This window comes from Branchiostoma lanceolatum, chromosome 13 (genome assembly GCF_035083965.1).
Source record: "Branchiostoma lanceolatum isolate klBraLanc5 chromosome 13, klBraLanc5.hap2, whole genome shotgun sequence".
In the NCBI taxonomy this organism is placed as follows: Eukaryota; Metazoa; Chordata; class Leptocardii; order Amphioxiformes; family Branchiostomatidae; genus Branchiostoma; species Branchiostoma lanceolatum.
Window position 1 is genome coordinate 17,643,612 of NC_089734.1, and position 25,238 is coordinate 17,668,849.

Sequence of the window (25,238 nt, forward strand, 5' to 3'; positions counted from 1 at the left end):
GAGCGCGCAGCGAGCGCGGTGAGCGCCGTGAGAGCGACGTGAGAGCGCCCAAGGTGGGATCAAAGGGCCGCAGCGAGCGCTCAAGGATTGCAGCGAGCACTCTTCGAGCATTGAATGGTCCTAACTGTAGTTCAAATAAATTTCATACTTGAAGTGGTGTATGCTGAATTTCTGGGAATTTTGTGGTCAAATCATAGTTTTGCCCATGGGTAATACGACGAATGACGACAAGTACTTGCTTCCATTCAAATTAAATTCCCTCCAATTTTTTATTGTCAGTGGTTCAAAAAGTGTTTCAAATTTCTGTGATTTACGTTTCTATTATAACGTAGAATGATAAAATACATTCATTGCAAACAGTTTACGTGACAGACAACACAGAAAAAACAAGTTGAACATATATATAACTTAAGACACACACGGAGTGACCGTGCAGCGACCAAAATGGAATCTGTTTTCCCCTTGATTTTATCATTCGAATATGATGCAAGAGGTAAAGGTAAACGTAAAAAAAAGTTATTTTTCTCTGGAATTCGTTGAGTGAACTGTGAAATCTTTGGTCGCTCATAAAAAGTTGCGGACATTTGACATTTTGGTCGCGCTGACAGCGCAAGGGTCGCCGGAGAGATTTCACTTGAGCACGTTTTTCAGGAGTTCGGCGCTCTCACGGCGCTGTGGCAAATTTAAGTTCGACTTGAGAGCGCGGCGAGAGCGCCGTCCAAGCGGAATGTGGGTATAAGTACTTGTAGTAGTACATATTCACCTTTTTTTTCATTCGACAATCTTTACTCACCTGGGTGTTTCTTGCAATATTTTTATAAAAATAAATTCTCCCAGCGAATGATAAGTGTAAACCCTAAAGATATGTAAGAAATGATATGTCAAGGTCAGAAGCTTAAAGGGAATCAAAGTAGATTTGATTTAATAGGATATGTTACACAGATACGTTATACTGCTACGATGAAATTTTTTGTTCGTTTTTTGACCAGGCTGTATAACAATAACTTGCACATCTAGTAGGCTGGTAAATAAAAATGTAGATTTGAGATCAAGAAATGCAATTTATTGACCATATTATAACTTAAGTTGTGCTTACTTTAAGTCAAAGGTGGTATAGTGTGAAATTGTGACACCCGTGCAATGTCCTGTCAAGTCCTCGGGCACGATTCGTACCTGTATCAGAAACATAAGAATTCGGTGATACTACGTGATATGTACGGGATATTACAAAAAATTAAGCTCCTTTTGCAGCACATACACTTTGAGCACATATGATTAAGTAGTGTTGGGTAGGGTCCATATTTTTTTGGAATGTTTTATAGTATATCTACTTCTAACTGAATAGCCTTATGGAAATGTTAATATCGTGTCAAGTCATCCAAGTAGATTGCAGTGTGCATCTGTACAATATTTTACGGCCTTTCTTGGTTAAATGGTAATTAGTATATAATTGTCCATATTTTGTCAGATCAATTATGCATCTTCGAAAAGAAGGCCGAGCTAACAGATACATTACAAATGTTCACCTGATGAGTTGAAGAAGATTTCGTATTTATTTATTTATTGATGTAATGATTGGTAAGTTCGGTTATCAGTATTGTTTAAAGATGGCATACCTGAATAGCATCTGGAGTATATCCACCATACATCACTCGGACAAATCCATCCATTGCATGATAAAATAGATTGGTTGGAATTTGCCTGAATAACAATACCTCTACACGACTGCTACCTATTTGCATGTCTTGCGCAGCATATAGTACGTTTTGCTCTTGCGCCTCAGCTCGCAAAGTGTTTGGATCCCAATCTTTGGAATAGATTCGAATTCTGCAATAATGCATGCTACTTGTTGCCGTTGATGGATCGCCATCCATACGTAGCTCAATGAAGCAGTGTTCATGGAAATGCAAATCAGCACCACAGAGGAATGGTACCGTGCTGTAAAGCTTTACAGTGCCCGATTGTCCCTCTGTGATCTCTAGATGTGTTTGGTCGGCCTAAGGGATAAAACAACAATTTCCAAAAATAAAAGTAACCAACGCAGACGTTCCACAAGTGGGGAATAATGAATCTGAAATGGTGAATCATCGATTTCAAGTAGGATCACTTATTACAATAAATGACTCGTTTGCTTGTCAATTGTAGGGAGAGACGACGGCATTTGTTATACATTTTGTATAACGTTTCTTTGTTCAAAATATATTTATTGTCGCATACTATAAACCAACGTCGTGAGCCTCTCTCTACACACATGTATATGTACAATACATACAGTAATATTCATATAATAATTAGATTAGAAGAAATCATATAAGTAAGTGCAAGTCACGTTGCGTCGGCTGAGCAGACAAATCACACGACCCCTATCCTGACCCTAATGATTCCTCCCTTGTTGCCCTTTGACCCTTCGTTCTCCCCCTGCGAACTCATTCGTGAATTCTCCTTTCCTTGGTACTGTCACATTTTTTCTTGGCTCCCTGATCGTTGACTTCTGAGTTGTATATTCCTGTTACGCTTTCTCCCGCTGATCGGCTTTGTTCTATTCAGAACTTTACCCGTGGATTATTCATCCCAACTTCTACTTGCGTAGAGTCCTGTTCAACAACGCCTCTCTGGGTCGAGTCTCCTTTTTCCGCTGATCGGCGCTGCTATATTCAGAACTTTACAGTTTACTCTTGGATTTACTTCACCCCGACTTCTACTTGCTTAGATTCCTGTTCGCCAACAACGCCTTTCCCGGTCGAGACGCTTGGCTTCCGTGGGACACCCTGTCTGTCTTGAGGATACAGTCTTGGATCCTGAGACATCACGGTAGAACTGCATCCCTTGTACCCGCCCGATGGACTTGACTGCTTCTGCGCCTTCTTGTGCGGTCTCAACCACGTTTCTTCTCGCTACCACGGAGCTGTTCCAAGACCACCCCTCCGGCGACCGACCATCTAGACCATCCTCTGAGCAACCTCCCGCCTGGCAGCCGATCGAGAAGACTCCTCTTTATTTCTTTATTTCGGGTATAAAAACAAACCCATAGGAACATAATACATAACTAAAAAGGGTTATAGGCTTAACACAAACATTAAATAACATACAAGTACAAAGAGGTTTAAAAACAAAACTAGACGCACAGTAGGCCGTACACATTACGGAAATATGAGTTCCTGTAGTAGGTGTCAGATACAAATAGGCTCCTGTTCATACAGTTCTCTGAAGAGCGTAATTGATTAAGAAAGAATAGCATACCTCCCTCAGAAGTGCAGCTTACACTTCCACCCCAGCCGTTTCTCATTCCAGACCACCCGTTCGTGGGAGCGTTAACGCCGTGCTTTTATGAACGTAATAATTACCTTCGCCGGGAATGTATGCATTCGCGGTAAGGTTATGTTATCGGTTACGCTAGCTGTAAATCCGTATGTATGTCGAGATCTTAAGTCGAGAGAACTTTAAAGGATCTTGCTGATTTTTGGTAGGTAAGTGGCGGTTGTGAGAACGAAGGTCAAGTTCGAAAATAGTTAACCTGGCGTTTTCCTACAGTGCTCCAGTGGACTTTTTTTGTTAGTGTGTTTGTATGTAGACAACATAACTCGACGTATTGATGATGAATCTGCATGATTTTTAGTGGGTACGTAGAGATTGTGAAAACGAAGCTCAAGTTAAAAAATGGGTCACCTGGCATTTTCCTGCGGTACTGCAGTGGGCTGTTTATGTATGCGTATTTGTTTGTTGACAGGATAACTCGAGAAGCTGTCGATAGTTGTGCATGATATTTAGTGAATAGGTAGATTTATTAAAGGGGAAGGGCAAGTTTGATGATGGGCCTCCTAGCGGGTACTTTGGGTACTGCAGTGTAGCTTCAAAGTTTGAGGTCGAATTTTCTGCAAGTGCTACGGTCATGATTTTTGTGTGGTAGATAGTCCATGCCACATGAAGTAAGTTGTGCACGTTTGTGCCCTCTAGCGGCTTGTTTGGAGCTGAAGCGGGTGTGTTTAATTTATTTGTTCTGACCTTTGGACATGAATAACTAGACTTATGGTCAACGGATCGTCTTGATTTATGGTATGTAGATAGCTCGATTAATGATTTACATAATTCAATATTTATTATGCAAATCAGGAGCTAATTTGCATAATTAATAAGGGAAGTTTATACATCTGCTGCCTTTCATAATATGACTCTCATACATGTGACATATATAGCTGAAAAAGAGAGAGGTATCGATAGATACCAATAATGCTAATAGCTACCTATTTTGCATAATTAATGAGAAAATACTACTTGAAAATACCACAATAGTAAATGATTGGAATTTCATTCTTGTAGGAAGCTAAGTAAAGGTGAACAATATCAGACAAAAATCATGCATGACAAGGCCTCATTAACATAATTCATAAGGAAATGTCTACAATTCCCTTTCAATTTGCTATTTTGAAGTCTATGTATTCAGGTTAAATTGCACTGACAGATGACCTAGTTTACCGGAGCAGGCTCCCTGTGAGACGTCCCTGGAGGACACATGTGATACTTTACTTGCCTGGTGCAGGGCTCTGTTTTGGGGTCAGGGAGGTCACACGGGCATTTAAACACAGCAGCCTTACGATCTAACGCTCTCCCTGTTGGAAGTTATAGGTTTGATAAAAACTGATTGATATGTCTACTATGAAAATAAGGGCATAATTGAAGCAAATACATTGCCAACAAATTCCTTATGTTCTGTAGTAAAGATAAAAGTTATGATACCAATTAAGCAAAAATATTCTTACAGTGATTATTTTTATAACTCTTGGGAGAACTCGTGTAGGTATAGGTATGGGTTTGTTTTAAACTTTGAATGAGAATACTAGTAACTCAAGAAGGTGATAACGGATCGTCATGATTTGTAGGGATGTACATAGTTTGAGTGATGATTTACATGATCGTATAAGAATCATGCAAATCAGGATCTGTGATGTGAAAAAGTATACAAACCCTTGCTTTCCATTGTAGTCAAACAGGTGACATGTAACTGAGAAAGACAGGAATATTGATAGATATCAATTATGCAAAGAATACCTAATTTGCATAATTTATGACAAAATACTATAATTCCAGAGTGGTAAATGATGGGATTTCATTCTTGTGGCGTTTGGAAGATAATCAGATGTGGACGTTATCAGACATAAATCATGATGGCCTCATTTACACAATATATGAGGAAATGCTACAATGGCCCTCTTTTCTAAGATTTTACTTTAATGCTGTGTTTTGTGTAGAGAAAACGATCACTTGAAATTCATGGATTCGAGGACCTTATTTACATACTGAGTGATAAGCATTCACTCGAAAAGGCTAACATCAGTCGGCGAAGGTATGAGGTCGTGAACTCTAGTTATCAATATGATTTATATTCTTTCATCTTTCCCTCTCACTTGTCTTAACCGTATTGATACCACAAACTCCTAGAGAAGATTGGCCCTGGCTATATCTATACCTTTTCCCGCTGTAGCGTAATCCTTCATGAACTGTTACAAGTCTTCCTTAGTGCGACGGCTCGGCTCTACAGCTGTCCCAGTGTGACATCTTATCCGCCCTTGCAGCCCTTCTAGAATGAGACAATGGTTAGATCTTAGAACTAGAAGTGTAAGTGATTGATGTAAGTCGACTAGTTGAATTATTCTTATACTTGTATGTACCACTACTAGGTTAATTATTTTGTATACCATTCCTTGTTTGTTTCTAGAGTAAGTTAAATATCAGTTTAAGTACACGGGTCATAAATTTGGTACAAACTCTCCATAGACCAAATAAAGCTAACTGCCGTGTCGACTTTTAGAAAAGGGCTTTAGGACTGAAATTAGGAATGATACTCAGTTTTAATCATGTATTCGCATGATTTCCCAGTATTACCTTTGTGCATTGTATCTGTATCCAGGTTGCCACTAAAAACTGGCACAGAGACTTGAGTGTTTCCACTGGTCACATGAATTATTGGATAAAACATGTATGTATAGTCGGAGAAGACCTTAGAAAAATCGCAGTCCTTTTGTTGTGTCACAAAATAATCTTTTAAGATAAGGGCAGTGGGCGGTTCCACTTATCTGTGGGTGCTGAGGATACTGCATTGTTTCCATTTGTTTAGATTAAACTTGTATTGTAATGGTATATTTTTTATCATTTATCTGCAGAAAATTTGGTTTATAGTATGCGACAATAAATATATTTTGAACAAAGAAACGTTATACAAAATGTATAACAAATGCCGTCGTCTCTCCCTACAATTGACAAGCAAACGAGTCATTTATTGTAATAAGTGATCCTACTTGAAATCGATGATTCACCATTTCAGATTCATTATTCCCCACTTGTGGAACGTCTGCGACGTTACGGTGTCATAACCTATTTCAAATGGGGTATTCTGAATTGATCGACACCATTTGGCTATATTATCATAGAACTTAATACTTATGAAACATATACCAAGCTAGAACATATTAGGAATCCAAAACTTACCAACGCACTGCCCATACGAATTAACCCAGACTTGACCGACAGGGCATGGCACTTCATCCCCTACAAAAATAATACAAATTAAAAAAGATTTATAACATAAATGTAAATCGTCAATCCTATTGGTGAATGAATGAATGAATGAATGAATGAATGAATGAATGAACTGAAGTGGCTGGAGGGATACTGGTTGACAACAGACTTCCCTACAGTAAATGCATGGAAACATCTAGTGAAGACGACAATACAGACACAAGAGAGTGAGAGGTGGAGGGCGAGCACAGCGTCCCAATCCAACTGCCACAAGTTCTACAGAGTCCACCAGACAAACAACAAACCACACAAGTTATGGACACTAGCAAGACAACAGCCAGAGTACCAGAGAGACCTTAAGAACCTCATACTTCTCAGTACCATCCCAACCAGACACACCGTAAAAACATGTCCAACCTGCCATGACCCTACAGAAGACTTGGTCGGTCATCTAGTCACCAGATGTGGTGGTATCGTCCAAGATGGCGGATGCTTTGTTTTAGGGGTCGTTCTAGCTCTAATTAAACAGAGTTTCTAGCCCACTAAAACACTGTTAGAGGACTTACGTGCGAGGTGGAAAGCGACAAGAACCGAGGGAGTACTGAAGAATTCATTAGACTCCGGAAAACGGGCCGAGTGCCGAAGAAACAGGACCGAAGCGAGAGGTGTGCAGCGCCCCCCTCCCCATCGGCGTGACGCTGTACTTACTAGTAGCCCAGCACCATCAACGGGCCCGGTGAGTATCTAGTACTTGTTTCCGAAACATTAGCTAGAGCAAAAGACGTTAAGTATAACTTGATTTTCATATCCGTAACCCGTGTACTGCCGAGTATTCTTTGTTTTATAGGGCGGAGGAAGCCAACCTAGGGGGCCTTGTCCGAAGGACGCCAGCGACCTGACTGCGCTCAAAGAAGATCCAGCACAATCAGGGGAAGTCGCCACAGAACCAGAGAACCAAAGGAAAGGTGGAGAGTACCGAAGACCAGCTAGCGAGAAAGGAACTCGACTGTCAAGCGAAGGAAGCGAGCGGCGCATGCCGCCCCCCTCCCCACCGGCCAGGCGCAGTAAACATCAAAGGGCCCTGAAATACGGGCCCTTGCCGGTGGGTAGCCAGTACTTGCTTTGAGCCATTATCTGTGGAAAACAACGTTCAATACACCATAATTCCCGTACATCTGAGCTGTAGACTGGCGAGTACCATTTTCTTGTTCTAGGGCGAAAGAGGGCCAACCTGGCAAGCCCTGGTGTCTGAAAGACGAAGGACGAAGAACTTCAACCATGCACAGCTCACATGAAGAACACGTAGACGTGGATGAAGAGGAGCTAGAAGGCTCGGGGTCGTGGCTGAAGGGAATGGAGGACATATCCTTCGATGACGACACAGAGACAGCAAGAGAAATCCTAGAGCTGGTGAGGAGGCACATTGCTGGACTGGACAGGTGCACAGCTAAAAAGAAAATACTCGTAGCCAGTGACTACGACGAACACATATTGAATCACACGAGGGATGCGTTGATTGCAGTAGCTAGGCAAGACAGGCCCGGTTGTCCTCAGGGACAGCCAAGGAAACGGACCTATAGAGCCAACACTGAACCAGTGGCCAACAGGTTAGCAGAGGATGTGTGTGCTCTATTTCAGTTCATAGAGGGTGCTAGAAACATTGCTGAAGTGAAGAAAATATTCCTCCATGGAACACAGAACAGTACATGGAAGAGTCCAGCAATTACACGAAGCAGAACTCTGAATCCAATACTAGAAGATGAGGAAGATAATGATGCCGTAGCCAGAAAACTAGCAGAAAATGCAAGTCTGAGAGAGGTGCTGAAAGAGGAAGTGAAAGAACTGAAAGAGAGAATTGAGAGCTTGAACAACAAGCTAAGACGCCATGAGGAAGCAAGAGATGATGTAACAGAACACTGGGACAGACATCAAAATAGTACCCAAGAGGAATTAGCAGAGCTCAAAGGATCACAACTTGTGATAACAGAAGAGATAGAGAGCATGAAATCGAAGCTGAAGAAAACTGAGACCACACAGATGAGAATGCAGACAACAATGGCAACCCACAACAACAAGATCAACTCAGTAGAAACAGAACTCCAGGCTCTGCAAGGCTCCTCCAAGAAAGCCGACACAGACAAAGAGACAAAGATGAGCAAAATTACAACATATGTACAGAATTTGGCACACTCACTTGAAGAAAGATTGAAAGAACAAGAGTACGCCCTGTCAAGGACACACCAAATGGTACAAGAAGTAAGGGTCAGGTGCGAACATCTCGTGACCACGAGTGCTGTATGTGTTACAGGTGAAACAGCAGACCACATCTTGAGAAATGGAGGCAGTAATAAGGATAACCAAACTGGTGGAGAGAACAAGAGTCTTGGTACAGGGGTTGGACTTGTGAAACGCACTAAGGAGTCCTCAACCAAAACACAGGGAGATGCAATAACTACATTCCTACAAGCTGCACGCTATGAACAACAAGGCTCAGACATCCCAGTAGAGAGGCAGGAAAACCAACAAGGCAAAGAAAAGCAGAAGGAGACAAGGCAGCCTAGAAAGAGAAATGTGACTGAAAGCAAGAGTGGGGAAAGTAGTACCAGAAGTGATAATCATGCTGGCGAAGCCAATGTTATCATTTTAGACCCCAGCCCAAGAGGAAAAACTGATTCAAGGGACATAAGAGGAAGAGACAGAGCAACAGGTATGAAGGCTACATGCAGAGCCCCTGACTCGCCAAGCGGTACAGATGAGGGGAGTAATACATGGCCACTGGCAGCCGAGAAGGGCCCTGGACAGACTAATACAGTAAGTCCAAGTGGGAGTACAGGGCAGGTAACACTCAGGGGCAGAAACAAGACAGAGAGCCCCAAACCACAGAGAGACCCATCAAGATTGAGAAGTAACCAACGAGGAGCAACGAGAATTGAATGCACACAGAACAAGACATACAAGGAAGCAGTGACACATGTGCAACAAGAGAGCTACCCTAGAACTCAACAATTCAACACCGAACACAGAAGGTTACAAACAGGAGAGAGCAGCTTAAACTGTGCAGACAGCCACACTGACTTCTCAGATTTTGTGGGTATCGGGAGAAACCGACTGCGAAGAAAGAGGTTCTTCTTGGGCTACATGAAGAAGACAGAAACAGAGAGCCTTCAGAGTATGATACTCAGGTATGCTCAGAGTAAGGGAGTACAACTATCCTTTGTGAGGGTCATGAACAGCAGACAAAAAGACATAGCGTTTGCAAGAATCAATGTCCTACTGCACCAGGCACATATGGTGGTGAAGGAAGACTTTTGGCCCAAGGGGGTCAAGTGTCGTGAATGGATGTCAGAGAGGAGGTACAAAAGCAAGGGTGACAACACTGAGGATGGCGGTGAGAAGAACCAAACAGCACATTTGAACGGGCCAGGAAAGAGAAACGAAGAAGCTCAGAAACTCAGCCGTGAAAATGCCAGAGTTCAGCAATAAGACTCATGCGGATGTTACTCTGTCAGTTGGGTGCTACAACTGTAGGGGAATCTCAACAGCGATCCCCTTCATCACAGAGTACTTACAAGACATTGACATATTAGCAATATCTGAGCACTGGTTGTACCCTCAGGCAATCCCAGCTCTAGACAACTTGTTAATGACACACAGAGGTTGGGGCAAGGCAGATAGCAAGCTGACAGAACACACTACAAGTCACTGGAGGAGAGGCCAGGGCGGTGTAGCCTTTTTATGGAAAATGTCCATTGACTATGCTGTCCATAAGTTAGAAGATGGAAATGATAGAATCATAGGAATAAGAGTCCAACAAAAGAATGGCCAGAAACTATTCCTCTTTGCAGTGTATTTTCCAGATTCAACTAAACCCATTGAGGAATACAGAGAACAAATAGACTATGTGAGAGAGATGTACAGGAAATACGAGAGCGAAGGAAATGTGATATTCCTCGGAGACTTCAATGCAGATATGGGGAGGAGCGGTGGTCCCAGAGGTAGAGGACCCTCATCCAAACTGGGCAATGAACTGATTGATATCACCCTTGAACTAGACCTTGTGTCCCTAAATTTAAGTCACCTATGCAAGGGCCCTCTGGAAACATTTCAAGGAAGTGGTGATAGACAGTCCACAATCGACCACATATTAGTACCGTGCTCGCTACTTGCAGACACAATAGGATGTGAAGTCATGGATTACAATGAACTTAATATGTCAGACCACAATCCCATCATTGCTCAGTTTTCCAACAAACTAAGAGAGTGGAAAGAGAGCAGTCAAGACCCACGGTTGAACTGGGAAAGTGTGAGGAGTCAACCAACAGAAAACACATACAAGAGGAAAGTTTGTCAAAGGCTGCAATCAGCTCCAGTACCAACCGAAAAATCACAGGAGGCTATTGAAGATGAACTGAGCTTGATAACTACTGTATTAAAAAGAGCAGCTGAGGAAACATTACCAACAAAGACAATAAGACGTCACCAGAAACCATACTGGTCAGCAACGCTTACAGAATGTCACGAAAAGCAAGTGAAATCATGGCTATTATGGAAAGGAGCAGGAAAGCCAAGAGGAAAAGGTAATCCTCTGTATGCAGACTACAAGAGCAGCAAGAGTCAGTTCAGAACAGAACTAAGAGAGGCAAAGCTTTTGCACGAGGCCAAAGAGAATGAGGAGTTAGCCTCATTGGCAAGCACAGATGACAAAAAGTTTTGGAGGAGAGTGAGACAAAGAAAGGGCAAAAAAGACCAGCCACAGGCAGTCAAGGTGGGAGAACAGCTCATCACAGACCCTGCAGAAGTCAGAGAAATCTGGGCCAAGCATTTCGAAATGCTAGGAAATGAACAAGAAGATGAAGGTAGACTCTTTGATGAAAACCATAAGAAGATAATTGAAGACGAGGTGAAAAGCATGGAAAAAGAAAGCCACAGTAACGCTGAGGTCATACTTGAGGAGCCTTTTACTATAGCAGAAGTAGCCTCAATCTGCAGAACACTTAAGAACAACAAAAGGGGAGGCAGAGATGGCTTAACCTATGAACACTTGAAGTATGCTGGTGAAGTACTGTGGGCTAGACTAACGTACCTCTTTAACGCAATAAGGGAATCAGAGCACATACCAGAGGCCTTCAAAAAGGGCCTCAAAGTTCCCTTACTGAAGCAGAACAAAACCAACAAAGCGGACTTGGACTCGCACCGCGGTATCACCCTATTACCAGTCATATCTAAAGTCTGGGAATCACTACTCTTCAACAGACTGAAACCATGGCTTAAATCGAGGGGGCTTCCTCATGAGCTACAGAGTGGAGGACAGCTAGGATGTAGCAACTTAACAACAGCCTACATGGTCCAAGAGATAGTAAACCACTATCAAGAGAGAAGTAGCACTGTCTACGGGTGCTTCTTAGACACCAAAAAAGCATACGACACAGTGTGGATAGATGGCATGTTGTACAAGATCTACAAGGCAGGTATCGACAGCAAACTCTGGCGTCTTCTCAGACACATGCACATGGGCAGTAAGTTCTCCGTGCTGCTGGATGGGAGAGAGTCCAGGGAGTTTGAGACCACAAGGGGCGTAAACCAGGGTGGCATCCTGTCATTGACTTGTTTCCTTTTAGCCAACAATGACATCCATGATGTGTTGCAAGTACAAGGAAGCGGTGTGTCCATAGGAGGGATGTACTGTGGTTCCCCAGCCCTTGCAGACGACATATGCCTATTGGCAGGAACAAGGAGAGGTTTACAAGGCATGATTAATACAATAGCTGACTATGGAAGAAGATGGAGATTTCAATTCGCTCCCAACAAAAGCCAATGCATCGTGTTCACACAAGGGAACCACAGGATGCATAGAATCAACACAGATCCTGAATGGGTGATGGGTGCATCAGAAATCCCAGAAGCACGCACGGTAACACACGTGGGAATACAACATTCGTCCAACACAACTTCAGCGGCAGCCATAGAGAGTGCCTGTAGAAAGGGGAAAGGGCGTATCAGTGCCATCTTGTCTACCGGTCTAGAAGGACACACCCCCAACCCACTGGTCACAAAAATACTTTACCACACAATCGTCATACCCAGTATGTTGCACGGTTGTGAATTATGGTACCCTACTCAGACAGACCTGATGAAGTTGGAGAGAGTTTACAGAGGAGGGGTGAAGCGTATGCAGAATATGCACCCACAGACAGGAACTAGAGAGAGCCTTGGTGCCCTGGGGATGCATACTCTGAAAGCCATCATGGACAAACACAAGCTGTGTTTCTTCGGTAGGCTTGCCAATCTCCCCTGTACTGCACTAGCCAAGAAAGTCTTCCTCTTCAGATTGTATTCGCACATACTGGCAAGGCCACGCTGCAAAACAAGAGGGTTCATTAGCGACAGCTTCAGAGCAGCCGAAGATTACGGCCTAACAGAGTACCTTGAAAGATACTGGCAAACGGTAGAGTTCCCGACAAAAATGGAGTGGAAGCAAATAGTGAAGAGGGCAGTGAGTGCCAAGGAAGAGAGTGAATGGGTCTCAGCACACAGTCACCAACCTAGATCCTTCAGAGTACACAGTACGAGCTCAGAACCCCACAAGCTGTGGTCACTTGCAAGGAAACACCCAAAGCACCAAAAGACTCTACAGAAACTAGTACATTTGAGTACAGCCCCGGTGAAACACAGCCCTAAGCGATGCCCTACATGTGACGCAACAACAACAGATATAGTCGGGCACTTGGTCTCTAGCTGTGTCACCTTTAACAACCTCAGAGACAGTTTAGCAGATGCAGCAACAGACAAGCTGGGCATCAGGGTGATGGCGTCCGTTCACCAACAGCCAGACGAAAGGTTTACGGAAATAATGCTGGGAGCAGATATTGTAGAAGATGAGATTGACCCTGACATTTGGGAGGACTACATGATAACTGTAGCTGGACTGCTGTATCCCCTAGCAACTTTAGCACTAAAGCATGTGGACTTTAGGAGATAAGGAAAGACCAACGAGCCGAGATTAAGGACAGTTTGCTCCGTTCCGACTCTACTTCTAAAGTAACCAGTGTAGCAGCAGGGGTGTTCCAACATACAAGATGAAAGGGACATTGATGACTCATGGACACTTTTAAGTCTCAGTACAATGTATACAGGACTCTGATGATCCCTGTAAGAATATAAAGATTCAGTGCTAATGCGCACAACCGAAAATTTTCAATGACGAGTGATTCACTGCAATAACCAGTACCGAACTGACCGATATCGTTTGTAACGATTAATGCTATCAAATATTCTATTGAATCTTGTGTATATATGCAGAAAGTTATTATTTTATACTGTAACACCTTATAATGACTGTATATTCATGTATTTTATTAATGTGGCTCTCCTAACATGGAGGAATAAAGAAAGGAAAGGAAAGGAAAGGAATGAACTGAAGTGGCTGGAGGGATACTGGTTGACAACAGACTTCCCTACAGTAAATGCATGGAAACATCTAGTGAAGACGACAATACAGACACAAGAGAGTGAGAGGTGGAGGGCGAGCACAGCGTCCCAAACCAACTGCCACAGGTTCTACAGAGTCCACCAGACAAACAACAAACCACACAAGTTATGGACACTAGCAAGACAACAGCCAGAGTACCAGAGAGACCTTAAGAACCTCATACTTCTCAGTACCATCCCAACCAGACACACCGTAAAAACATGTCCAACCTGCCATGACCCTACAGAAGACTTGGTCGGTCATCTAGTCACCAGATGTTCCACCTTTAACCACTTACGACAAGCCCTGGCAGAAGAAATAGCAAACATTCTGGGAGTAAGAGTCATGGTAAAAGTACACGAACAACCAGATGAGAGATTCACAGAGGTCATGCTGGGAGCCGAGATAGTAGAAGAAGTTGTGGAACCAGCTGTGTGGAGCGCCTTCATCACAACAACGGCCAGATTGCTCCGCCCTCTGGCAGCCATGGCATTAAAGCACGCCACCTGGAAAGAGAGGCAAAACTGTAGCACGGGGGAAGGAGAATAGAGCACACGAGAGCTGAGTACATACATAGTATGTAAGCACATACGGGAGAAGAAGAAAGAGCTGGACTTTAACCACCCAAGAAAAGCTACAACACAGTCTTGGCAGAAGCTAGGCTGCGAGTTAAACACGCGAGCTGTGGAGAACTGAGCTGTGTGGATTCACAAGGAGTTGTAGAGAATGATGCAGAGACAATAAACTTTGAAAGTGAAACACTAAAGACCTTTAAAGAACTCTGAGAGTTATTTGTACAGTACACAGAAACAGTTTTTTATAGATATGATATGATAGATCTGATCGAATGTTTGTTTTTTAATGTCCCAATGGTCATCAGTAGACTAGACGTGTGGGGCATGGGATACCCCTGGCAGGTTCGTTCACCTGGCCTCTGAGAGATTGTAAATATGAGCACGGAATAACAACAATATAAGAATATAATTATTTTATAAAACAGGATCGCTATGTACCATGTGTTAAGTGTCATGGCATCCCCTTTGTAAATACTTCAACTATGCATCGCTCTCCCAAGGGAGGAATAAAGTACAAGAAAGAATGAATGAACTGAATGGTATAGAATGGGCGGTATTTTGTAACACTTTGCAATTATAAAACATGCTTTTTAATTATCCATTTTAGTCATTCCTCCGAAATAAGACACGCTGATTGTATTCATTTATTGGTTGATTGATGAACAAAACTAGAGTTCCACTACCTCATACCTTCGCCAAATGATTTAACCTTTATGACTGACATATTGGGAGTGTTTCTCATCAATTATAAATCTTCACCCAAATAACAGAAGTTGTCCAAGGTATGAGCTTAACAAAGAAGGTTATGCTAACATTTATCAACAATTATGCAAATTTGGTCCTTATAAGCATAATTTGATTCAACGATGTTCTTATTCACATAACTTCCAAATGCAACAAGTATGAAATTGCCATAATATACCAGTATGGAATTATAGTTGTTTCTCATTAATTTCGTAAATTAGGCCACATTTTCATATTTTCTATCTGTCAACGTTCCACTCTTCCGCAGTTACAAATGTCACATATTCGAATAGTCATATCATGGAAAACAGTAGGTTTTTCAAAATTGATTCTGCAAATTAGAATCTGATTTTAAGAATTATCCTCTAATGATACGAAGCATCACGTAAACTATCTACATTCAAAAATCATGACCATCCATCAAGCTAACCTTGAGTTATAGTATTTCCTCATTAATTTCGCAAATGAGGTCTTCATTTGCATAGTTGATATATAATGATATTTCTATCTTCCCCAGTTACATGTGTCACATGTTTGAGAGTCCTACATTGGAATTTGGTGGATGTAAAAAGCTGTCCTCATTAATTATGCAAATGAGATATTCATTTACATAATACGAAAATAATTATGTACATAATCACTCAAGCTATCTACAGGCCTTCTTTAGTTATTCTGTTTTTTTTACATACAAACGCTACCCTCTGCATAACCTTCTCGACGAAGGTAATTATCCCAGGGTTCCATGCACAGACACCTCAAGACAAAAGAGCTGACAATGCCCAGACGTGAAATCTAATAATATACAGAGGTATATTGTCCTCTAACGACCGGGAGGTGAAGGGAATAGGTAGGTTGGTAGGTAGGCAATAGAGTGCGATTAGCACTTACTGTTATTGGGGCAATAACCCAAATCTACCTTTGAAAAATTATGGAAATTGTTGCAACATTGGAAAAAAAATAGACGTTTGAAAATTGTCTTAGATAACGAGATATTTGTGCAATTACTTTCAAAATATTTTCAAAATATATAGATACGTTCAAAAGTATTTAAACTTTCATTTTTAATTGTTTAAACAATTTGACTGAACTAATCTTTTATCTAAAAAGGTTTCAACCTATTAGCAATATTATCTGAAAACCCTCTCGTTGACATTAAATCTAAGTCTAGTTGCTAGTAAGCATGAAAAACCTTGATTAACTTTTTTTGTGAAAAATAGTATTCACCTGGAAACGGGTGTGACAAATGTCAAAATTCCAGTGAAAAATAATTTACGCCATTAGGCCAATCGTTAATAATGAGGGACGGAAAGTTCATGATTCCATCGCCTTTGAACGCAGGGTTATCAACGCGTTATAGACAGTGTTCTCAATATCTGGTACCATTACATTTGTTGCCATTGTCGTATATTCCTAAATATCCTTTTTTTAGATAACGGCTATACGTTACCAAAAGGATATAGCTAACAGGCTTTAGGTATCTTAGAAATCATAATTATTATGAACAGATTGGTTTTCATAACATGGACTAAATTCGACAGTATGAAAAGTTGCATACCTGCACAGTAGGCTTGGTTGCATTCCGAATTAGGTAAGTAGTACCCAGACGTTGGTGACAGACAGTACACGTAGAAGTCATTCCCCTCCATCGCCAGAGCATCTTTTGACCCGGATTGCAATCCTGAAGCTACAACAGTCATCAGGAACACCATAGTTGGCCCAGGCGTCTCTATCCACTACTTGGCTGTCAGTGGGATGGGGGCCGTTTAGCCACAGAGGAACGTGAGTTCCACAATGGTTGGTATCAACACACTGTTCTGGGATCTGTACGCTCTTACCATAGGCCTTGAACCGGTACTATCCTTCTGTAAGTGAGTTGTCACAAATTAGGGGGTCGCCTGGACCGGGAACAAACGTGGTGACGGTATGGTGTGTGGAGCTACACACCTCATTTCCATCTACAGTTGAATCGCATGGCTTTTGTCCAATTGACAATCCTAAAGGCAAAATGAGGAAATTTGTGATAAACTTGCACCGATAATATTTCTGTCATCACGCTTTCGCGACACATTTTTGCGACGAATCTGGCCGCATGGGGTCCAAACAGGCACGTTTGCCTCTGCCCTCTAAATATATATCTGGCGGATCTCTTGTAATTACTGTGCATATACAGTTTCAACAATCTATGTAGAATATTTTGACAAGTTCATGCGTCAAAAATAATTTCTCATTAAGTATCATAATATATGCAGAAAAGGAGGAGAGCCCGCATTCTGATAGCATTATAATGTTATCGAATAATTAATATTAGAATCTATGTGCAAAATTAAGAATATTTCAACTAAGTATGCATAACAATCTGCCATATAATCGCACACATAATAATATCCACATAATAATATCCCTGTAATTTGATGGGGGTTGCTTGATAAAGAAGCACTATAGAAAATAAGATCCATCTACCAACCAAACAAACATTGTGACTATAGCTCATCCAGAACACGAGATATCAGAACCGGAACTTCAGCTGCAGTACTTAGGTAATATTTCATCGGTACTGCAGGAAACCCGCCCTGAGGCCCAAGACCTAATATTTTCTAGTTTTTGTCACAACTTACCAACGAACTGAATATGAAAAAAATCCACTCACTCTCTCACTCACTCACACACTTCTTCAAGCTCGCTCAAGGTCTCAATCAAACCATTCAGCCATTAAGTAAATCGTGATGACAGACAGACACACATGTACACACAAAAACACACACGAAAACGCACACGCTACTAAAATATAACCTCCATTTTTATGGTGGAATTACGAGAAATACGCTTTTCTCCAAAATGGTATGGGTGTTGAAAAAAATCAGTACATTGTCTTACCGGGGAAAAAGACGATCGAAAGAATCCCCAAAATAGCTCGACGGAACACCATAACGGTGATCTTGTGCCCTGGAGAACAGAAGAAAATTCCTCTATTAATCTTACAATAAAGGTAGGTGTTATTAGGGTATATTTCGTACTTTTGTTAAGACTCGTACGCTTTTACTAGATCGTAGACTTGTCGGGTCACGGATCAAAGAGTCATTTCTCATGCGAATGTACCTGTCGAGTCTAACCTATTCTTTGCGAAAGGAGATTAATAAGTGCTAATGGGAATTCTATCATGAAAACGCCAGTACGTAAGGTCACCAGTTGCAGAGACGCAAACCAAACGCGCTACATGGGGTATAGTACATAGACATCGTTGAATTCGGAAGAAACAAGGAATCCGGTAGAATCAGTCCACGGCGAATATCACATTTCGCAACTGAATCCCTGGCAAATATTTTCCCTATAGCCGGCGTAGTTAGTCTCACTGGTAGAGACTAAGGTCGCAGTGCGATCGTCGGCTCGTACAATAGGGGCCAAATAAACGTTGTTTTTTTTTGGTATTGGCTATCTCGATCATGAAGATCGTGAGTTGTAGCATTCCTTACAGGCTCAGATAAATCCAAGATGCCTCCGTTTTCCTGACTTTGATACGTGCTGATTTGTTATCAGTCATATCGACTTAATAGACATGTAAGATCTATGAAAAGCTAAAAAAACGAAGATACCTAAAGCACATACATGGCATTGTCCGAGGGTTATCTTGTACCTAACCTTTTAGCTTTGTATGTTCACTGAACATAACAAGGGTTCGGGACAAGAATACCATCGGTCGACGTTTTTTCACCGAAGATGCAGGTGAACGACTCTTTAGATCAGCATTAGCCTGGTCAGTTTCGGCCTACGATCGGCCTACGATCGTATACTAATGAAGTGCCTTGAGTAGGCTAGCATGTGTAAAATTCTGGAAAAGGCTGCCGTAGATCAAATATTCGTCTGTCACACGATGCCTGAAAAAATCTAGAAATAACAAGTTTGCCTGAATGCATCGCTAACAAATAAGACCAAACATAAGAGCATTATTTTATTCTAGTGAAGTATATATTATTCATGTTTTCAGCCTATCATTTGCACAGTACGTAGTTGCTTAGCAAATATTATTTTACGCTCTGAATCTTCATAAAGAATTAACACAGGAACCATTCATACATGTAAAGATATATTTATTAAAAGCTGTACAAAAGGAAATGTTCGTCAATGATGCATTGCGATATAGTTCAGTATTTACAGGAAATAGTTCAATCAAATTATACACAGTAACTTAGGGGGGGGGGGGCTAGTGCTTCAAAACAAAATAACTCAGAGATAACTTTTTCAACTGTACTTAGAATAAAAAGTATACATCCGATTAATATTAGTACAGAAAAGCTTTTAAAGCATGTTCAGACATCTTACTTTGGTGGTAAGTAGACTTTTTTTCTTCCACAGAGTATTCCATCACCCCTCACAGACTAACCCCTTCAGCACAGAGCAACCCCCTACCCAACAGAATAGCCCCCTACCCCCAAAGAGTAACCCCCCCCCAAAGTAACACCCTCCCAAAAAGCTAATACCCTCCCACAGTGACCCCCTCCCACAGTGTAATTCCCTCCCCAAGTGTAACAAGCTACCCGTAGAGTAAGCACCTTCTAACAAAGTAACTCCCTCCCCCACAGAGTAACACCCTCACACAGAGTACCCCCAGTATAATCCCCTCCCCACAGAGTAACCTCCTTCCCCAGTGTACCCCCCACAGAGTAACCTCCTCCCACAGTGTACCCCCCACACACAGATTAACCTCCTCCCACAGATTAACCTATCCCACAGAGTAACCTCCTCCGCCAGTACAACCTCCCCCCCCCACACACAGAGTAACCTCCTCCCCAAGTGTAACACCCCCACAGAGTAACCTTCTCCCAGTGTACCCCCCTCAACACACACAGTTACACCCTCCCCATAGAGTAACCCATCCCACAGTGTAACCCCCTTCCCACAGAGTAACACTCTCCACCACTGTTTAATCCACTCACCCACAATATAACTCCCACAGAGCAGCCTCCTTTCTCATGGTAGCCCCCACCCACACGAACACGGCTTCACCACCTTCCAACATAGTAACCTCTTTCCTCAGAGTAACCCCATCCCCGTTAGCAGTCACAGCGGACTAGTGACGTGCGGTGGCAATCACGTAACTGACTGCATCTGTGACCTTCTAACAAAGGGCCACGACGTATAAAGAACATCGTCCCTGTCAGCGATGCAAACGGACACATTATAGGTCTGGGCATGTCGGACACTTATGTGAAGAAACATTTGCTGTACTTCTTAACACCCAGGTAAGTTTCCCTAGCTATCCTAACAGGATGTTGTGGACATTTATAAGTAACATGCTATGGAGCTGTTTTTAATGCCACACTTTAAGGCCTGAACACTATCCTTGTTTTCTCTGACCTCCCATTTCTTTGTGCCTATGCTATCCTCGTCCCAATTCCTTCCTTAATGTCCCATCGTCCACCCGTCTTTGTATATCCTAGCGCTGTATAAAGTTAGGTCTCACGACATTGCCACTTAATGTTTTGCTCATGGCAGCTCAAAAAGATTGTCATAGGACGTCAAAAATAATATTTCTCTGACAGTTTCTGACTGCGACACAAGCAACAAAGCACGTTCACTTGGATGGTACAGTAATCACAACAGGTATAACACCTGTGGGCATGCAAGACAATAGGCAGTGTGAACTGACACGTAAAATCAAATCCACCTTGTTCAACCACTGCAGTAGTAAAAAAAACAGTGTAAGACGGACTCCTGGCAATCATATCTGAAGTTTTCATACTGAAAAACCAAAGCTGCCAGAATCGAGACGGGTGAGCCCATTGCAGTCCCTGTAAGGGGTGTCCTAAGGTGATTTCCTCCTCCACCAAGGTTATGCACCAGTTGGTACGGCCATACAAGCCCAGGCAAGACCATTCCAGTTCTGTGAGTGGTATGCTTTGTTGAGCCCCACCCCCTAGTTTATGCACCCGTTGGTGCAGTAACACAAGGTAAGGCGAGACTATTAGTATTACAGTCCTGTAGGGGGTGTGCTTGAGTTCCCCCCACCCTCTAGGTTATGTACCGGTCAGTATACCCATTAAGCTCAGGCGAGACTATTACAGTCCTGTGAGGGGTGTGCTCGGTTAAGTCCCACAGCCTATGCATTTGTCGGAACAGTTATACAAGCCAGGGCGAGACCATTACGTCCACTATGATGGGTGTTTTCGTGAGTAGGATACAAACTTTCAGACTCATGGCTACAGTCGTTGCCTTTACTGCTGTTACGTGGCCACATGATAGAGCATTGAATGACAGCAACTTTAGATACATTTTGAACACCTTTTGCGTTTAAGCTAATATGTCAGTATAAATCTCTAGAAAATTAGCCCCTAATTTGCAATACAAAGTGCTCGGCCCCTAATACGACGCAATGCAACACATTACCAACCTCCTTCTATAGTAAAGTTTAGTTCTTCAGTAAAATAACATCGACGTCGTTATACTTCAGGTACATGCTATAACTGTTAGAAACCTCACAGGCATGTGAATTATCTAAGGGTCGGTCCACACTTGTACGTACGTTTGTCCAAGTCAGCATCAGAATTTGTTGCGTGTTGGTGGGTAAAGTTATTTTTTGGTGGATAAAGTTTGCAGAGAAGTTGTTTTCTACATTGACCCACCGTTGTGCAGCCTAACTATCAAACTGAATAGATCACTTCTTAGGTCGCAAACTTTACTTTAAGAAGAAGAAGAAACTGATACGGACTTGAATATACGCACAAGTATGAACGCTCCCTAACGCACACGGCTTTTAAATTTGTTTTTTTTTCTAATCTTTGTATAACACTATTCCTTATTAAGCCCTCAGTATTTTACTCTCATCGATGGGTGAACATCGTGCGACAAGATGAAGAAGACCACACTTCTCGTTCTAGCCGTGGTGTTTACAGGCTACCTGTTCATCGGAGGAGGAGTTTTTCACGTCTTGGAGTTTCCACATGAGGAGAAGATTCGAGAGAAAACATTCAAGATTCATCAACAGCAAGACGAACTCTACGAGCGGTTGTTTGACCATGACTTCTTTGGCAATCGCACTAGACACGCAACAGACAACCCGGACCATCTTCTGAGACAAGACGTGGTTACCGTGTTGGTAAAAAGAGTGAAAGAGTACTTGGACGAAACCTACAGAAACTTGACGTGGGAAACTCACGAACAGTCTGGCAACACGACCAACATGACACAATCTATGATCAGACTTGAGCACGTCCCCACAATGGTTCTGTCCCAACACCAACTAGAGGACATCATACACACGGTTTGGGAAGCTTCAAAAAGCGGACTACACCCCTTCAGTAGTGACGAGGCAGACAGCTCGCCACCGCACTGGGACTTCCTCCCGTCCGTAACCTTCTCAATGACGGTGGTCACGACCATCGGGTACGGCGTGCACCCACCTCGGACTACAGGAGGCCGTGTTTTCGTCATTTTCTACGCGCTGCTGGGGATCCCTCTCACGGCGGCGTTTCTGAGCGGGCTAGCCGGTGTCATGGGTAACATGGTCCGGAGGGTCACCAACGCTATCCAGAAATGTCACAAGAAGTGCCCGCCTGCCAGGGCCTCGTACCTAGCGTGGGCGTTATGTCTGTTCGTGGGGATAGGGGTGTTCTTTGTTCTGCCGGCTTTGGTGGTGCATCACGTTGAAAATTGGAGTTTCGTGGATTCCGTCTACTTCATGTTCGTGTCGCTGAGCACCATCGGGTTCGGCGACTTCGTGGCCGGCATCGAGAAGAAGAAATACTGGGAGGGCTACAGGATTCTCATGAAGGTGATCATATGATCTTTGTTTGTAATCTCCAAGCAGATCCATTGGTGGCAACGACAGTATCTGTCAAAAGCTAGCAGTCCTAGTAGCCATTGAGATCTGAAAGCGCTCAAACGGGGAGGAGCATTTTCCTTTAAAAAATGGTGACATTGCCCCTCCTCTTTCGCATTACTGTTGATAAGACAATAAGGAGAGGAGCAATGTCAAGATTTTTAAAACAAATTCTCATTCATGTTTGAGTGCTTGCAGATCACTAATAATTGGCCAGTGATGCTGCTTTTGCCAGTTAGATACTGTCATTGCATCCGTTAGGTCTTCATTTGCACGTTCATTCATGCCCACACATGCTATCATGCAGTAATTTCACCATTATATGAAACAGTTTCGTAAAGGGTTACTGACCAATGGGAGGAACAAAACAACTAAATCTATGCTACACAACATCTATCGTTTACAAAACAAGGTAACATGCTACCATTAAGTCTATTATGTATATTTCTATTCCCTCTTCCCTCATAAAACAAGTGTATACGAATTCAAGAGTTTTTGTTGTACAGTGTTGCTACGGGATGTCGTTATGTATAAAAATAAATCGTTCTACTGAATGTTTTAAAAGTTACTGTACCTCATATCTGGACATTATTGAATTTTTTTTAAACAGTTGTTTATCTATTAAATTTCCTCTATATGCATTGCTTCAAGATTTGTCTATATATATACATGAAGGTTTGAAAAATCTATGTAACCCATTACGTTTTAAATTACATTTGATATGTAAGCTGTAATGGTGATGAAAATGATTTTGCTATCTCAGTTTGCCCGGATTAGAAATTTATGGTACTGTCAAGAGACCCTGCCAGTTTGTTCAATTGTATCGAATAATATACTTTATCAAGGTCTGGCACAACGGCTAGAGCGTTAAACCTTGAGGTTCTGGGTTCGATGCTCACCATTCCTATAACTTTTTGTCCTTGGGAAATTCAATTTACATAACCTTCCCTGGCAATGGACTAATCCATTTTTAATCTGCCGAGCGCGAGCCTAATCCATCGAAAATTGTGCCGAGAAATACACTACGGATTTGGTTGCCGATGTGCTAGCATCTAACATTTCCAGCAAGAACCGTACAATTTGTTCAATCGTTATTCATTTTCTTGACATTAAGGTTTGGATCGTCGTGGGTCTGGCGTTCCTGGCCACCATCTTTGACATCATCTCACAGGCCATTAAGAAGGTGGAGGACAAGATAGAGGAGGAGACGGCTGCCGAGGAAGACACAAGTGAAGGAGAGAAGACAGGGGACGACAATCTTGGACGTGATGTGGGGGATACGGAAAAGCAGAGTGATGGCAACAGTAAGGACCAGAATCTGCAGACCAAAGAGGAGGCAATTGAAGGGACGGTCACTCCGTTGGCCAGACATCGCCAGGGCAGCACTAGGAGGCCACGTGTTCCGCTGATCATGATTGTTGACAACCCTGCAACCGGGCGACAAGCCAGGCAGCATGTCTGGCAGATGTAACGTAACATCACCAATTAACGTCCGATTTATCAAAAACGTTATTTATCTTAAAACCGCGCGGACAGAGCCAAATGTCAAACCAATGGGCAGAAACATCAGCTATTCTTACAAGAAAAATGCATGGTCTGTAAGATTTTCTCCGCCTGTTTAACGCCGTGCGAGCATGTATTTATACTGGGGTATATGATGTAAAATTGTGCTAGGCTAACCCATTATCGTCCACTTCTGTCTTTTCCCTTCTAGCGATATGCTTGAGGAACATAGACCAGAAAAAAATGCACAGTAGCTGTCGAAAGTAGTCTACAGACAAATGATAGTAAAGTTCCTACGCTTGCCTGACGCGATGGAAGAAAACAATTGTTTGTGTTGTGAATTCCCCCGACATCAGCAGCACATGGCATTCACGTGATAAACGCATAGCCATGAGTTATGCCGTGCAAATCCGATCATCTGAGCGGGGGTCGCTAGGTTGAATCAAACCTTCCTAAAACTGGCAAGAGTTTCAAGCCTCGAATCACCATGGATAGTCTGAATATCAAAGAAAGGTTTAACGTCAGCTATTTTTAAAATATACTAGCTATCGTGTAAGTTAGAAACACATGTTGAAGTACGCGGTGTCGAATTACACATAAAATACGTCATGCCTGACGCTTC

At 42.5% G+C, this 25,238-nt stretch overlaps 2 protein-coding genes across 2 annotated transcripts; both read left to right on the forward strand.

Moving 5' to 3' along the window:
• The first annotated feature begins 7,241 nt into the window (after nucleotides 1-7,241).
• Nucleotides 7,242-10,113, forward strand: LOC136447099 (filamin A-interacting protein 1-like). Its single transcript, XM_066445791.1, has 2 exons — nucleotides 7,242-7,615; nucleotides 7,728-10,113. Exon 2 carries the CDS (start codon nucleotides 7,792-7,794, stop codon nucleotides 9,994-9,996), a length of 2,205 nt encoding a protein of 734 aa, XP_066301888.1. The 5' UTR covers nucleotides 7,242-7,615; nucleotides 7,728-7,791; the 3' UTR covers nucleotides 9,997-10,113.
• An 11,995-nt stretch (nucleotides 10,114-22,108) lies between these two features.
• On the forward strand, nucleotides 22,109-24,904 carry LOC136447614 (potassium channel subfamily K member 2-like). The gene is made up of 2 exons (XM_066446636.1): nucleotides 22,109-23,065; nucleotides 24,228-24,904. The coding sequence occupies exons 1-2, from the start codon at nucleotides 22,145-22,147 to the stop codon at nucleotides 24,582-24,584; spliced, it is 1,278 nt and encodes a 425-aa protein (XP_066302733.1). The 5' UTR covers nucleotides 22,109-22,144; the 3' UTR covers nucleotides 24,585-24,904.
• The last annotated feature ends 334 nt before the right edge of the window (nucleotides 24,905-25,238 follow it).